Here is an 18,065-nt window from a genome sequence, read left to right as displayed (position 1 = left end):
TTATTTTGCTGCATTTCTTTCTTTATTTTCGAATATACAGTATATGCTTAGGCATTACAGATTGAATACATATTTTGTTTTTTGGTATTTTTAAACATTAAATAAATCAAAAACATGAATCAGCGTAGTAAAACAAAGCATTGCACTACCAGAAAGACAGTAAACATTTTTTAAATAACATATCATCATGTTCCACAACGTAAAAATGTAATGGCCCTCAAGAGTTTCTAACATATTACAAAGAATATAATGTGATACTGTATGTGCGATTCAAATATGTATGTTTGAAATGTTTATTCTTTCATACAGTTAACAAAGCCTAAATGCTAGAATAAACCTACTTGGATTCCAGCTGTACTGTAGACTGGAAATGATCCAAACAGTGTGTTAAGACCTGCAGCCTCACACCCCTCCAGGACAAACCTGAAGAGTGTTAAGGATCAGTTACAGGAAGTACTTTGTAAAAGGGAAGCTGGCAGTGCTGGGGTGGTTGGCTTTTTAGCTTCTGTTTCCAAACCCTTCAGAATTCCTTGTGGTACATATTTCATTTGGACACTAGAAAACCATATTAGGAATTTTATAGTAGGAATGTAACAGTACACCTCAGAAGCTTAATTTTTGTATGTTTTCTATCCTAAGGAAAGTTTTTCTTTGGTTACTGTTGTCTGACTGACCAAAACAATAAAGAGGAACACTGTTTTGGAAGAAATCCCACATAACCACCTTACTCTAATTAAATCACATTACAATTCCTGATAAATACAAAGACAAAGATGTTCTCATTCATGACAGACTTCAGACCACAGATTGTAGAGCACCCAGTCAGAGGAATCATCTAAATCAGTTACCAAGGGATGTTTTGAATCAGAAAAAGACCTTTATGAAGATAAGAAGTCATCATTTATAAGTACTTGTTAAAAAATGAAATTTCATTAAAACTCTGCAATGAGAAGGCTGAGTTTCCAGCTGTTTTATAGTATGTAAAACGTGATTCCTTGAATAGTATTTACACTAATCACAGTCTTTCATTTGAATAATTTTTTAAACCCATCACCTCGGAAATGTATTACAGATCATAGTCAATTCTCTGCAAAATAAAGTCTCCCTTCCCCTTAAAATGTGGTGCTCAGTACCTCAGTGTAGAGGTGTGTCATTTAGATTAACAATGTGCTTCAGTGCAAAATGAATTAAATGACAATTAAAAAAAACTTTGTCAAAAAGGGCAAGGTGAAAGGAGATCAATAGGCTCCACTGCAGGATCTCACAGATTCCCATTTGTTGCTTCCTGGCTACAAGCTGTTAATAGGGTAAAAGGGGAAGACATCACTGCTGTGCAGCAAATAGATACAGACTCCATCACCACTTGTGGAAGAAAAGTTTAGAAGGCATAATACAGTAATACGCGTGCAGGCTTACCTGTTCTCATTCTTTCCTATTCATCTCATTGCTCAGTGTTTAGAATAACATTTTGCATGAAGTTAGGTTTGTGGACTCCTACACATCTCAAGTTGACGTTTTCCATTTAATTGGATGAATACTCAGTAAGCTCGGCATGTCATACAGTGTGTAACCTTTGCTTGGGAAGACCCTGTTAGATTTATACATTTTCATAAATCGTGGACAGTTTACCACAGTTTACGGTCAAATCACACAGTGTGTAGCTTATATTAGACAATGTTTTTTTCTTACATATGGCAATCAACAAAAGCACATTCAAAACTAAAAACAGGAGGTATTTCTTTACACAAAGTGGTGTAGGAGTATCAAACTAGCTACTGCTTACTAAGATTTTCAGAACAGATACCCAGGTTTAATTCAAGAAATATCTGGATGGGATATTCAGATCAATTAAGTACTAACAGTATAACAAACTAGTGCAGTGAATAATATCCTTTTGTTTATAACATTTATTATGATATCATATTCTTAAGAGATTAATAGCCATTTCATGAAATGGCCTTTACAAAGACATTTTTGGAGTTTGATGATATTCTACAGTATGTGCTAATTGGATCTTCCTGCTATAATTTAATTTAATGGTTTCTAAGCCTGAGATAGAGGCAACACAAAATGCACATTCCTTTATAATAATGTGATAGACAAAGCTGTAATGATGCAGTGACAAGTTAAACAATCACAAACTTTGAACAGTTCTGTCAATCATGAAATAATAAATGCTTTAATTCTATAGATGTCTGCTCTGCTCCAGGGGCAAAAAGAATGATACACTGGTTTAGGGTGGGCTAATGAAGTATTGTAGCATGACAAAAGCACAAGAAAACACCTAGACTCTTGGCACCTCATAGATTTAAATTCAGATTACACTGCTGTTATGATACTCTACTATTAAGGGAAATTTTCATGTGTGCTAAATCTTTAATTGTGACAACATGAACATCCCAGAAACAAAAGAATAAATCATAAGTCCTGTGAGCTAATGCATTAATGCAACCTTTTCTGTAGCCTCTTACCTGGTTGTCCTGGTCTTGCTGTGTCAGATTGACATTTTTTATGCAGCGGTTACTTAACAGAGAGAGAGAGAGAGAGAGAGAGAGAGAGAGAGAGGAGAGAGAGAGAGTTGTTAATAAAACTGGTTCCTTTCTGGTGTCCTAATTATACTCTACATTTTCCAGCACTCCAACATGGACCGGTAACTACCCTCTGTTATTCAAAGCTGGAACTGAGTAGTCCAACAAACATTCTCTCACCTGTCTACACCATGTTACTAAACTATCCTATCTTTTCCAAGTCACATGGTCTGGACAGGGTACAAGAGCTCAACTTAATCTCACTGCTTATTCCAAATAGAGGTATACCAGAGAGGAATTATGACTGATTCTAGTATTTCATTAATAGACAAAAATCATGGAAATCCCAGGAATAACAAACAGGTGTGTTAAAATGCCCCTGCTCGTCAGGTTGAAAGAGGAATGACTCTGAAAACGTTCTTGATCCAGGGGGTCTATGCAAACTCAGTATGAAACGGATCTAGGGTGTGAGTCAGAGAGGGTAGTAACCTACCTGCCACTTTCCAGGGTGAGAGGTCAAATTTGGGGATTTCGGAGCATCTGGTGTAGCCTGATCCACGAGGCTGGTACAGGAAGGGGTCCTGCGGGACGTCCCGGATCCCCGTGTTGTCACAGATGATACGAGCCATGGAGACGCGGCTCAGGGATTCCTGCTGCCTCCTGGTGAAAACCTCCGGCCTCTCCCACCAGAGCCTGCAAGAGCAAACTGCCTCTTCATCACCAGCTGGCACAGACCACTCTCTTTCTTTCTCACTGCCGTACTTGTCCTCTTTTTGCTCTCTCTCTTTATTCCCTGCTTTCTTTATTAAGACGTGTGCTTTTAGCGAAGGGAGATGGCGGGAGGTACCAAGAATAACGTGTGTCGATCACGTAGCGGTGCTCCACTGAGAAATCCACTGTGTTCCCATGCTGTTGAGCATTTTGACTCTAATGGCAGTTGTCTTGTGTTCCACCCATGCATAACACTCTTGTACCACTCAGCTCCACAAAGGCACTATCTTCCCTCCCTCTCTCTTTTAACTTACCTATCACCATTTCGGATCTTCTGGAACTGTGTGCCGATGAGGCAGGCGAAAAGTGGCCCCACACGGCCCCCTTTGACGAAGGGCTCTGAGACGCCGCCCAGCCAGACATCAATGTTCTCGGGCGTCCCATACAGCTCAAGGAGTCGGTCTGCTAGGTCCTTGTTATTAAGCACACCAGCAAGCTGTTTTGCATTCTTGGGGTCTGAAAGGCCGCAAAATCTCCTCCAAGCATTGTACCCTATACAGAAAGCACAGGTTACATGTCACATGTACGTACATGTTAAATCAGCAACCTAACCTCAATCTGAAACCCCAAAGTAAAACCTGAGAATAAATCATTAAATAAATTAAAAATGCAGTTTAACCAGGCTGTAACTCTAAAAGCACAGTTGCTCTTGATCTAGTAGAACCCCAGTCCAGCAGGATTGGTCATTGGTCAGCTACAGCACCTCTGGAGCAGTTGGGGTTAAGGGCCTTGCTCAGGGGCCCAACAGAGTAGGATTCCTCTGCCAGCTGTGGGATTTGAACCAGCAAGCTTCCAGCCACAGGCACAGATTTTTAGCTACAGAGCCACCGCTCTGCCGAAAAATGTTTTTGTAACTGTTGCTACTGCTCTATACAGCCATCAACCTGGCAAACCCATGTAACAGTGTAAAGCAAAGAAAAGGAAAAAAGAAAATAGAGCCATGTGAATCCCTGTGAATGGTGCAATTGTCTGTGTTGATTGCCCTATCAGTCCCTAGAGCAAGGGGCTCACCAGGCAGGCCATGGTCCCTCCCACGCTGCATGTTGAGAGACCCCAAGTCCAGGGCCAGTCTGCTGGTGAGCTGGAAGAGCCTCTCTCTCAGTTCGTCGTGCATCATGTGCTCCTGGGTGTTGAGTTTGGCTGGGCGGCCAGCTAGACCCCGGATAAGTGGATCAATTCCTCCTGCACGCATGATGATGAAAAATGTGGACAATCTGAAGCTACTCGTGAGAATGTTTGGCATCATTTACTCACATAGAACATTTGGAGTGGAGAATAGTGTGCATTTTCACCCAGTTACATTAATTATTATTTGCAGCTGTATATACTTCCATCCATCCATTTTCTAACCATTTTATCCATTACAGGAGCCAGAGTCTACTCTGTCAAGCAATGGGTGCACATCCATTATAGAGCACACAGGCACGCACACATTCTGACAATGACCAATTTTCACAGAAGCCAATGAACCTACCAGCTCTTTTCCCTTGCATGGAATATCGCTCCCCTAGAATGCCCAAGTCTCAGACTAGCGGTGCATCATTCTGCAGCCTTTCTCAATTAACAGGTGGCCACACACCGAGATCCTTATAGAGCCACCTCTCAAAATTGCATGCACCGTCCTATATATTATAAGCCAGTAATTAGCGTTGAGCACACAGGGATAATACCTTCGAACACCACCCTCCAGGGTGTGAACATGGCATTGTGCAGCAGGACGCTGGGAAACTGTGGATGCTCTTTGTAATTCTCATCCAGCCGGAACATGAAAGGCTGTAGCATGAGGTGGGCAAAGCGGAATGCAGCTGTGGCAAAGACATTGGCAATACTGGCATCTATGCCTTCGTCATAGCCAGTGTATGCAGGCAGGAGTCTAGCCATTGTGTCTGGACCAACAATATGTGGTAGAAAGTCCCGGAGGGTCATGACCTGCAGGGGGGCAGAAAGTAGACAACTGCAGGCAAAGCAACAAAAACACAAGCTGAGGCAGAGAGACAAGAAATACAAACGGGAGGTGGATGGAATTACTCATTCACTCCCACAGTTTTACTCACTCTCCCCCTCCATGTTGTGCCGTACCTGGTGATAACCCCCCATGATTTTCCGGGCCACCTGGTAGATTTCCTCTCCACTCCAGTGTGGGTTGAGTTTGGAGAGGGCCCGCGCCAGGCGGTTGTGTTCCCGGACAAATAGCGTGTGGACAGACGTCAGGCCGATATTCTCATCCACTCGCACATCACCTGCAGTGAGAGAAACGGCACTGCCATAGTCAGGCATGAATGAAATTACTGCTGGCATCCTGGTGCACTATCAAGAGGAGAATTAAGAAGTTCACAGACATCATTTAACAGTACCACATGCAACTCTTGCCAAATTAGCAAAGTAATACACTTGTATTCATCTTGATTTGTATAGCAGTCAAGCAAGTAAAAAATTGTTGTCTTGTCTGTATGTATGGTTAATTATTTTGTATGTTGTTATGTATGTTTAATTATCTTGTAACCTGATTTAAACTGAAAATACTCAATTTCACAACAATTAAACAGATGCTACTTTTTGAAACACGTCTTGCTTGTGGTATCGGCTACTGTATGTGCTCTGAGAATAACCCCAAGGAGAGTTACCTGCTACGAAACAAGGGATCTCCTGCAGGCTGTTGTTCTGAGTGACTTTCCTCCTGGTGGCACACATGTTGATGGACATTGTCTTGAAGGGGAGGAGCTCCCGCCCATTGTCAGTGAACTCCTGGTTGACAGCAAGCAGGCCCAGGTCATTGGTGAGGTTGCGCAGGGTCTTTGCTAAGCTTTCCTCTGAGCCATACACTTGGCCCACATCCAGGAAGGCAGTGAGAGCATTTATCTGCTGGCGGACATTGGGGGCTCCGAACGCGTACCCATTGTCACCAGTGCCACAGGCTGGAGCTGAGCGGAAGAAGGGGATGCAGGCAGATCTGTCCTGAATTCGTGTGTCATTAGATGGGATCTGTGAATAGAGAAGAAGCTAAATCAGTCCCGTGACTTTCAGATTGTGGTTTTTCCATTGTAGGGATGTGAAGGCCAGTACATAATCCTACAAGACCCATTGGTGTATTTCTTTTAGAAAGTGATTAGAAACTAGGCCCCTGAACCAGGTTATAACACTGAATGAACAAAGCAACCTGCAAATAGTCCAATCAGAGTTAAAAACGAATTTCCAGGTTTTCGTATGATTCTCCCTACAGCTAACGAAATGATAAATGATAGAGTGAATGTAAGCATCAGAGAAACAGTTTAAAAGGAAAATTTATCATACTATTCAAATTAAGCACAGGGTAGAAATGGAACTGGAATGAAAAAGAATAGTTTGCTCATTACCCGGATGGGAAAGCAAGGACTGGCCTGATCACAGCTGGCATCACAGTTGATGCCATTACTGAAGGAGCGGATACTGGGGGACATGGGTGTGAATGTCAGGTCATGGTCTGTCCACTGGCCGAATATGACAAGAAGATGAGTGTACACCGTGTCATGCTCCACATCCTCGTTGTGAGTGCTCAGAATCTTGTTGGAGACTTCACGGACCTGCGTGAGAACCCACAGCCTCAGACCCATTCAAGGTAACAAAGGGCACAGTGAACAGCAGTCATCTTGTAAGGCTTCTTAAAGGTACGCTAATGAGCATGCACATCTAACACTTAAGTGAGGTCTTGCTAGCCTGTGATATAAAGTGATTAGTGTCTACTATGCCAAGGACGACACAGCTAAAGAGGGTTAAGAATAAAACAAAATACAACCCTTACATACTGTATGCAGACATATGAATATACAGTAAATAATCCACGAGCAGCCATATAAAACAATTACTTAAAAGGTAATTGATATCCCTACACCAAACCCATAAATATGTTTTGGAAACAGACTAAATGAACATCATGTAGGTGGTATTCTATACAGCACTGTGTCAGCGTGTGCTATATCATGTCATATAAGACAGGAGAAACTCAGGTGATCATTACCAAGGGCAGGAGTCGTCCATTAACGAGCTTTGTGGGGTCCCAGCCACGGGGTGTGAATAACCCGTTTTCATACTCTGGAGGCAACCATCGCGCAAATGGGGTGTTGGAAGACCCTAGGCGAGGGTTCTTTCTGGAAGTTGAAAATTGAAATACAAGGATAATATTAATTAACATTTGTGGTGTGAAAGGGGCAACAGTCTTGGATCTAGCACTGGGAAATGTGAATTGTGAAGTGGGACTGTAATCTGTGGAGAGGAGTAGCCTTCATTAACTAGCCCTCTGATTTCTATTAGACGGTGATGCACTGCTAACACAGCGTACTGCATATGTGAACAGGCCAGTGAAAACCAGAGGAGGGTGGATTCATACCACCAGTAATGGCCCCTAAGGGAGGCGCTGTTGAGCGCTCACTTGTTGTTGCAGACGGCAGTGATGGTTCTGTACTTGTCCACCAGGGGGGTGGTGAAGCAGGATGGGGACCTGGTCCTTGCGGCGCAGCCCGTCAGCCTGACAAGAGTGTTCAAGTCATCATCTGTCAGCAGATCTGCGGGACCGAGCAGAGAGAAAAACCACACGTTTGCAGACACATTTTGAAAGACAATTGTGAGATTTTGATGAAGTCGAATGTATTTCTTTACTGAATCAGACAGCAGAAGTACTTCTGCTTGAGGGAAGACTTGTATTTTGTTATGAAGAAAAATCAAATTCATTTCATTTGACAGAGATGTTGCCACAGTTTTAATATTGGTGTGAACCGTATCTGATCATTTGATGGATTAAGGAAGCAAACCAAAACTCCTCTAAGTCCAATTAAGAAAATCAATACTAAACATTAACCACACTAGAGATTCCACTGTGTAGAATTAAATAATAGCACTGCTCACCGTAGGACCCAATTTCAAAAGGTAAGACACTGAATAGAACATATAATATTTTTGCAAATTCTTCTCTTTTGTGAATCAGAACAAAGTGTCTTCTGGAAGCTGACCTGTCGCATTGAGTGAGCGCTTGTGGATGTGGTGGGCTCTCTCCTGGATGATTCTCAGTGCATTTTCCATGTACTCTGCAGCACGTACTGCAGTGCGCGTGTCCCGGGCAGGGCGCTTGAGAAACGACAGCCTGTCAGAGGCCTTCACAGAAACCGACTGGAGCTTGGCCAGGTTCCTGCACAAACCAGGCAGCAGAGCTCGTGAAAGGGGACTGATAAAGACTATTAGAATGAAAAATATTACTAAAACGTCATTGTAAGTATAATTAAAGGCAAGAAATGTGATGTTTTACAGCTTAAACTTTTTTGCCTCATTATTTTATTGTTACACTCTTGAAACTGAGGGCACCATAATGATGTGAATATTACTACCTCACTTTGATAACCAATGCTTGGTGTATCATTAATTTATTTAGTGATGAAAATTTAATATAAAGAGTGTCTGTGTAAAATAAGGATTCTTCACATATTGGGTGCAATTTTGTTAAAGAGACAAACACTAAGTGATAAGTGTTTATAAATCTAAATTTGAATTAATATATTTGATTAACATTTTTATATATTGCATTTTCCATAGAAGTGTTATAGCCTTCCACAGTTATACAGTATAATGGTTATAGACTTCTAACTATTACATCATACTGTCTGCATTTTAATACTGACACAGACATTACAGTTCAATGCTGAAGTCAGGAGATGTCAGTAACTTACACTTCTCTGGAATACTTATATGCTGCATCTACTGCGCGAATGGCTTTCTCCACAGCCCTCTTTACAAAAGGACTGGCACCATGCTTGTCTGAAAAAAGTGCCAGGGATGATTATTTTCAAAAGTATTTGTACATTTTTATAATATCGACATGGATTTGGGGGTTCATATCAAAGATACAAAAAATAGATCATTAATAGCCAGCAGGTGTTAAAATGTAGAGTAAATATGTTCAAAACAGATGGCTATTTAAATATTTTTCTTGCTTTTATACTTGTAAAATTTGTATAGAACCTGTCTGAAAATGGCTCACATTGTAAGTTAATTTCAATACTGTCTAATAACATGGTCGACATTAAACTGTTTCACTGTTGTTCTTTGGGACTATCTTGAGACTATTGACTCACCTGAGACTGCAGGGAGAGCCAAGAAGATCACAAAAACTGCCACAAGTAGAAGGCGAGGCATCTCTGTAAAAGTGGACAGGCATGAAAGAAGAGATCCCAACAGGAGCAAGCAGTGTGCATTCTGAATGTAAAGCAAACTGTGCTAGGAACTTAAGAACATTTTATAAATGCAGCACAATTTAACTGCTAATGCTTTGAAATAAATGCTGCATGCTTCCCCTGGCATTACCATTACAAACAAGTGAAAACAATTTGTACCACTGATGGCCAGTTCAGCTTTGTTTCACATTTTAAATAAAAGATCAGGAGAGCCAGTGTTTTCTGGTTCTCAACTATTTTATTTTCATTCAGTGGCTAAGCACAAATTGAATCTTTAAAATCTAAAGTGAAAAGGAAACTTCACAAAGTTTTAAAGTTGCAAGCTGCAGACAAGTGTCAATTTCACAATGTCAACACAACTGGACTTGATTATCAATAAGCTCCACTCACCTACCGCCTACCATACTCTCATGAGATAGTTCAGAATTCCAGTTTCCATAAAACATGTTAGCACTTCTCCGTCACATCTTACCTGCAATCCCAAATCCTTCTCTGCAAGTGGTGACAAACGTCAGAATCAGCATCCCTTTTATATCCCAACGAAGCCTCACCTAGTGCAAAAAAAGCATCAGCAAATGCAGATGTAAATCATTGTCTTTCTTAACTTTCCAGGGCATAATAGAAACAATAAATATATTTCCTTCTTCCTTAACCAACACATATTTCCTGAACAAATCTACATCACAAAACCAATTAAAAGAATTTAATGTATTTTGAGGGCAGGGCTTACTGTACAGTATGTGTTTTGTGGCCACATTAACAGAATAATAGGTAAACATTTGAATTGACTAGTAATTTTTTTTAAACTAGAAATATGGTAATTAGAACACCTCTGTACTTACTCTATATGCTGTAAAAAATAATGCTAACATTGCAACATCTAACTGCCTGTAAAGAACTAAAGCAAACAGATTGTTAGCAGTACTGGGGCTCCACAGGGGACTGTCCTTGCTCCATTCCTGTTCACCTTTTACACCTCTGACTTCAGGTACAGTACAACTCTGAGACATGTCATCTGCAGACGTTTTTGGATGACTCTGCAATTGTGGGGTGTATTAGAGAGGGGAGGGAGGAGGAATATAGGAGCTTGATTACCAATTTTGTGGAGGGGTGTCATCTTAACCATCTCCAGCTTAACACCACCAAGACCAAAGAAATGATCTTTGACTTTCGACGGAATAAGTCTCCGCTGAACCCTGTTTCCATCCAGGGTGAGGACATAGAGGGCGTACATTCCTACAAGTACTTAGGGGTACACCTGGATGATAAGCTGGAGTGGTCTGGTAACACTGACGCCCTGTACACGAAAGGTCAGAGCCAACTCTATTTTCTTAGGAGACTCAGGTCCTTTGGTGTGTGTTGAACACTGCTACACATTTTTTATGAATCAGTGGTGGTGGCGGCCATCTTCTACACTGTTGTGTGCTGGGGCAGCAGCATCATGACAAAAGATGCAAATAGGCTCAATAAACTCATCAAGAAGGCTGGCTCTGTGCTGGGGATGAGCCTTGACCCCATGGAGGTGGTGACTGAGAGGAGAATGCTGACCAAGCTCACAGCCATCATGAACAACACCTCTCATCCGCTTCATGGGACTGTTACTGCGCAGCGGAGCACTTTTTGCAATAGACTGCTCCAGCTACGGTTTTCGAGGGAACGTTTCCGCAGGTCTTTCCTCTGCAGGAGGCAGGTTGTCAGGGTGTATAATGCTGCCCTAGGCTAGGACTTTTAGCCCTTCATTTGCTCCTCTATGGACAGCATGTTTACTCCATTGTACTTTTTGGACAATCAGTCTGTATAAACCTATGCACATTTTGCACATATTTTATTGTTTTTACAGTGACTATGATCAGCACATTTTGCACACACCTATGTATTTATTTATTTGTATTTATTTTGTTGTCTTTTGTTTTATAACCATTCTGATGTCTGTTTTGCTTGTCTTGGGCTGGACTGCTGTAACACATCAATTTCCCTACGGGATTAATAAAGTATTATCTATCTATGATACCTACCTCATGTTGCCTATTTGAAAATGTTTATTTAAGGCTGTCATTGTCAAATACATCTAATAAAAACCATTTAGCCCATTTAGATTATAAAGTATAGGCATAATAACAACTGGAGTTCATTTGAAAACCAAGGTTGATAAATCTTGATGAATCGTGAAGTGTTCATTGAAGTGCATAATGCTGGACTCGGATTATCAATGATCAGTGTATGACTGGATGACTGATGTTATCTTTACATGAAATCACAGACACATTTCCAGCAGGTTTAATGAACCTGCATTTTCACATGCAACAAAGATAACAAGTGTAGCAGTACCTGTTTTATATGACATATTTCACATTGTAAGCTTTAAATGTTTTATTGTTTTCTTGAAACAAGACATTATAGGATGTGAACAGGTCACTACAGGGTGTGTGTTATCAAATCTGCTGTGTTGGACACATGCAATCTGTTACCTCATGCCTAGGAACCCCATATATGAGCAAGGCATACTCTGGAGTGGATTACTGCTACATTAATACACACTGGTAAAACATGGAAACTGGAGCACCTAGAGGAAACCCATACAAACACAGGGAGAACAAACAAACTCCACTCATAATAGCACCCCAAGTCCAGAAGTGAACCAGCTAACCCCTGCCCCACCTTCCACACAGTATCAAAGTTATATGTTATCAATTTATATCATACAGAATACACTATACCACAGAAACATACAGTATGTATCCTGCAGCTATCCTTGACAGACTAGGAATGCAGACAATCTAATTCAACAGATTTCCAGTTTTGAGTGATTTCAATGTGTCCTCTCCAAGCTTCAAACATTTTTATATTTCTTACTTACACAAAATTGAGGCCCAAAATATGATAAATCAGACAGTAATCATAGAATATTAATACAGAGCAATTAATCAGTTGGGTTTAATACTTTAAGTTTCATGACATAGTACCTATTGGCTTTTTAATCAATAGGTTGTGGACTATTTGTGTATACAGTGTGTAAGCATACATTGGAAACTGATTTGTAAAAATAATGAATTTATTTATTGTTTGAAGAATGCAAACTCCTCAACATCTCCTGTGGTAATACTGCAAATATGTGGTTTTGTATATAAGACATCAAAGCATGGCGGTGGTGACATTATGTTTACTTGTGCTTCTCGTTAGCAGGAACTAGGAAGCTTGTCGAGACATACTGTAAGCAATCCGCAGGCATGAGTTGATGTAGAACTTGAACAAATCTGCCAGGAGAAAAGGGCAAGATTTGCATGAGGTCAGCTTGCAAAGTTGGTAGTGACGTAACCAAAAGGTCTTCTGGCTGTACTTGCTGCCATAGGTGCTTCCACCAAATACTTAGCTCATCCATCTGAATAGTTACACAATCAACATATTATTAAAGCAAGGTGTACTGTAGGTGGTCAACATCTAGCTAGTTTCAACATTTGCAGCTCAGGAAGCTCATCACATTATTTAGGTCAGAATTTGAAATCTTGGCACAAAGAGTTTCCAGATTAATAATACAATAAATACAAACTTAACATTCAATTAAAAAAAATAAAAAACAACCTTTTACAATTCTTGAATTCTGAACTATCTCATGAGAGTATGGTAGTTGGTAGGTGAGTGGAGCTTATTGATAATCAAGTCCAGTTGTGTTAACATTGTGAAATTGACACTTACCTTCCAGGAGACTTAAAGACAACAGCAGCCAAGGTCAAAAGAAGGAACAATCTGAACTCTAAGCTTGCTGGTACAACATGGGGCACTGCCAGTGCCACCATCTGGAGCTCAGCACTTGCACTGTCCTTGTCAGCAGCAGACCATCGTGCCTCTGTCTGGTCAAGATCATGACTGCCATGATGCCCACTTTCCTGGAAGCCAATGAACCTACTGGACCAGGATGTGAGGAAACCGGAGCACCCGGAAGAAACCTACTGGACGTGGACGTGGGGAAAACACACAAACCTGCAGATCACACCCCAGGTCAAAGCAAAGGGTCCCAGCACTGTGAGGCAGCAATGCTAACCACTGCACTACCATGCCACTCTCCTCATTCAACCCTTCAATAAAAATAACACAAAGAATGGCAGAGACAGTCAATAGAATTAAAACACACTGTAATTAAAGTCATGCAAGTTTTAACAAGCTTTATCTGTAAATGCAAGAGCATGGGAATGCGCAGTAAAGCACAAATATTCTTCTGTTTTTCCATAACCCCACAAAAAAATCTTATCTCTAATTGCATTTTGTATCATATATTTGTAGCCTTATCCTTTATGTGTTATTCAGACAGTATACATCATAGTTAGAATTTTATCATTCATGTTTGGTCATGTTTTGTGTGAAAAAGACAGGATTACCCTATTGGTTAAATAATGAAAAGTATCATAATTGTATATTTTATGTCAAATAAAAAATCTGGAAAAGGGTTTTAACTAAAATGAATAAATACAAGGAAGTTCATAATAGAAAAACAAATGAGTGATTTCCCTTTCGTTGACTGTTCCCAGCAGGTAAGACGTGACACTCCTCAACACTCCAACCACAAGACAAATCTTCCCCCAATGAAGGGGAAATTTTGTTTACGTTTAAATACTGGAAAACCTGTTTATTCTTTTGCTCCTGTTATTAGTCTTCAGAAAAGTCAACAATGAAATTAGATTTCAGTATGACACATCCCATGATTAATGTTCATTCTGTATGAGCTTCCTGATAGATTGATTCAGTTGTTGGGTACAGTATGTGCAAATAATATTTCAAAACATTAAACTGTTTTTAAGTCCAGTTAAATGACTTTTGCTCCTAAAAAGGGAGGTAGTGAGTTTTTTTTTACAAGGAAATCTCATTACAGCGAAGAAAAGCACAGTTAATGTGTTACAGTTAATATATCTCTTTCTGAGCTCATTTTCCAGCTTCCTGCTTTTATTAAACCACTGGTTCACCATTTATATATAAAGGATGCCATGCATTTCTGAATCAAATTAACATTATGGGCAGGGAAGACTGTGCAAAATACTGTATGTAAACTCATCGCATTGCAACACCTTATATTTTCCAGTTCTGTGCAGTAGTGTATTGACTGTGCTTAGTGACAGAGGGATAGCATTTTGCAAGTCCAACAGCCATGGATTCTCGTACACACACCATCTTATCTTACATCGCATTTGAATGCCTGAACAGAGTAATGGGCATTTCATGAAAACGTTCAACCACGTCCTGTAAGTCTTCCATTGTTTGTTCAATTTAAGGATCCTGTCCTCTGATTGTGTTGCCCAATTTTGTGGTTATGTTCTGGAAACACATTTCCATTTTTGAGCAAGGCTATTACCTGCTTTGCCCTAGTCATTTTGGTCATGAAACAAGAGGAATGAATGTAGATTCCTCGTACCGTGTCTACTGTGGCCAGATCTGTACGGTTCTGATTCAGGGCACCTGACAGCAGTAGAAATATGAAATTCTGCTCATGCTGTCAAATTCTCATTGCACAGCACTTTTACTATGAAAGTCTGACTTTAGGGTTCTTCAATAGAACCTATAGAGTGGTACCGATGGTAGAGGAGATTTCTTGAAGTGGGTGGATCAAGCACTGTGGGTTTGTCTAGCACTTTCACCTACCATCCTCTCCCACAGGATTGTACCACAAACTACCAAAATAAAATTTCTATCCACCATCTCTCTTCTGATCAGCAGAAAGGAGCTCTCCCAGAAGGCAAACCGTCTCATTGTTGAACATCCCCAAATATCTCAATTTACCTCCTCCACAAAAGCCACAAACCCGACACCCCATCGTCTCAGCACACCACTGTCCTACAACTCACCTTTCTTGACAGCCTTGTGAGAAAGCTGGTTGAAGGGCTTCCTTCATGTATCAAGGACACCAACCATGCCCTCCAATGTTTTAACAATTTCCAGTTTCAGGGCCCAGAATGTTACATTTTTACCATGGACGTCATATCCTTATACACCGTCATTCCCCACAATGACGTTCTTACAACCCTTAAGTACAAATTGGTCAAACGCACAGTGCTTGATCCACCCACCAAAAATCTTCTACATTTTGCGGAATTGGTCCTCACACTTAATACTTTCTCATTCAATAACCTTTTTTATCAGCAGGTTAGTGGAGTCGCCATGGGCACCAGGATGGGACCCAGCTATGCTAATATTTTTGTCGGCTAGGTAGAACAATGCTTCTTTGCTTCCTACACCAGCTTTGTCCCTGACCTCTACAGGTGATACATTGGTGATTGCGTCGGTGCCACCACATGCTGTAACGACCATCTAGAGCACTTCCTGCATCACTTGACCAACTTCCATCCATCCCTCAAGTATACAGTTAGCATATCTTCCACTACTCTTCTGTTTCTAGACATAAACCTATCCATTTACCATCCACGATTCTCTACTTCTATTACAAACCACACAGCTATCACCTGTACAACTCATTTCACCCCACATATACTAAAAATTCTCTCCCCTTTTCACAATTCCTCAGGCTCTGACGACTTTGTGTGATGACATGGATTTCCAAAACCAAGGCTTCAAAATGCACTTTTTTCATCAACGCCACCCACGTTATTCACAGGGCCCTCAACTCTCAACTTTCTCAACTCCTATTGCAGAAAGACATCCAAAACCATCATTATCCTGAAACGAGGATCACACCATCCCCCCTCTCCCAACAACAGACTTGTTTCCTTCTAATCCTCTCTATTCATTTGCAGGTTTTGACTTCCTCTCTTCAACTCTCTCGACTTTACACCACCTGAGTGCCCACTCTGCTTCTCATCTGCTCCCACCTCCTCTCCACTCCCAGCTTTTGTTCTCCCATGCTTTATTAGATGCTCTTGCTCACTTTCCTCTCTTTCCCACACACAAAGAAGTCTCCACAGCCGACATGTTGTGTTTTTCTTCTCTTTTCAACATGGAATAAACCTTTATTTGTTCCTTTGCAGCCTATGCATGCTGATGCGGATATTGTACCCATCCTCTGATCTGCGTCTTTCTACAAATTTGTCACCGAATTCTTTTGAAAGCTCCTCAAGTGCTTTAATATTTTACCCTACCCTGTTTTTTATTACTTTTTTTTATAAAGAGTACAAATGAAGGCTGAACTCCTAGTGAACATAAAACCTGAATAATTAGCAGAGGTTTAATGGCATGTACAAGCAAACAGGCATGAAGAAATGCAGTGAAGGAAATTACCCCCTGGCAGCTTTGTCACCAATTTCTTTTGAAAGCTTCTTGGTGCTCCTGGTTGAGTTTTTTCTTTGTAATGCACTACCCAGCACAGGGAACCTGTAGGAAATTATTAATATATCCTGAAATGTAAATCACTACAACTTGAATAAAGACTTGAATTTCAGGTTATGAAGCAATTTCCCTAGAATGTTTAATCAAATGTGAAAATTGAATAATCTCTGAGAAATGCTTTTAAATACTGATGTTCACAGTAACTAGAGAGGTAAATCTTTATAAAAAGATATACTTTCATGCATGATCAAGACTAAGATCAGCCTCACTGGATGTCAATTGCAACCCCATTACTTGACTGTTCAGTTCCATTTGGTAGAAGCAACAAACTGTTATGAACAATCGTTCAGCAAGCACAGGCTTTAGAATCTGTGAATTCCACAGGGGTCTAAAACTGAATTTAGTAAGGAAGAGACCTTGCACTTGACAAGAGCGAAAATGCAAAATTCCAAATCACAAATAATGGCTGAATACCCAAGGTTTGGTTCAGAACAAAAATGGCTCAGAGATTGGATTAGACTATACTGTATGTGTGTATTTCCTAAAGGCAGTATTATTACAGTATTTAAATGGCTTTCCAACTAAAACGGAGACAGGGAAAGAGGAAAACGAACCACACACATCTAGGTCGTTGTGCTTATTACCAATATAATTAATCCTGATACAAAATACATCATATAAAACCAATCACACAGCATGAGAAACTTATAAAATCTCAAATAGGTGAATTATTAATATATAACTTACTAACAGTATTAAACTGAAAAAATAATATGCATTTTATATAGCACTGCATATATACAGTAAAGCAGTTAATTTAACATTTATTTTTTAACATAACGCATAAATCATATTCTATAAATTAGGCAACATTTATCGCACAATTTGTTTTTTAATGCAAAAATGTTAATCTATTTGGTTTCTTACTGGTGGCAGGCATAGAAATCCAAAAATGATAAGCAAATGAGTACCTGGTGTAAAACAAATTATAAGGATTAAGAGGGATAGTTTCACACTGAAAAGTAAAGAGAAAAAAGAAAAAACACAAATCTGTTGCATGTTGGAAGGTATGTTCCCCTTTCTTTTTTTCTAAGTTAAATCAACCTCTGCTTGGTCCTTTGTGACTTGTGCACTGGTGTAGCTCCCCCATCTTACCTTATTATAGATACAGGCCTTGACAACAGTGTACTGCTTTTAAACTGATCTACTACACAAATACAACACAATGACCACTACTGTGAAAGGGATTCAAGCTTATTCACTTTCTTTCTTCCTAGGATGGTGATCACCAAGCAGAATGAAG

At 40.2% G+C, this 18,065-nt stretch overlaps 1 protein-coding gene across 2 annotated transcripts; it reads right to left on the bottom strand.

Annotated features, from left to right (window-relative positions):
• LOC102686980 (eosinophil peroxidase-like) lies at positions 1-10,061 on the bottom strand. 2 transcript variants are annotated; one of them, XM_015363739.2, is made up of 15 exons: positions 9,969-10,061; positions 9,398-9,460; positions 8,993-9,080; positions 8,282-8,457; positions 7,705-7,837; positions 7,294-7,423; positions 6,653-6,859; positions 5,924-6,281; positions 5,379-5,539; positions 4,970-5,228; positions 4,311-4,481; positions 3,554-3,791; positions 3,022-3,221; positions 2,472-2,523; positions 1-1,296 (listed from the first exon to the last, which is right to left on the bottom strand). In XM_015363739.2, the coding sequence occupies exons 1-14, from the start codon at positions 10,018-10,020 to the stop codon at positions 2,510-2,512; spliced, it is 2,250 nt and encodes a 749-aa protein (XP_015219225.2). In that variant the 5' UTR covers positions 10,021-10,061; the 3' UTR covers positions 1-1,296; positions 2,472-2,509. The 2 variants fall into 2 exon arrangements, with proteins under 2 accessions (XP_015219225.2, XP_069035198.1); XM_069179097.1 differs by lacking the exon at positions 9,969-10,061 and adding an exon at positions 9,887-9,968.
• Positions 10,062-18,065: the final 8,004 nt, after the last annotated feature.

The sequence above is a fragment of the Lepisosteus oculatus genome, chromosome 15 (assembly GCF_040954835.1).
Source record: "Lepisosteus oculatus isolate fLepOcu1 chromosome 15, fLepOcu1.hap2, whole genome shotgun sequence".
In the NCBI taxonomy this organism is placed as follows: Eukaryota; Metazoa; Chordata; class Actinopteri; order Semionotiformes; family Lepisosteidae; genus Lepisosteus; species Lepisosteus oculatus.
Note: the sequence above shows the minus strand (reverse complement) of the source record. Positions and strands in the feature narration are given on the sequence as shown.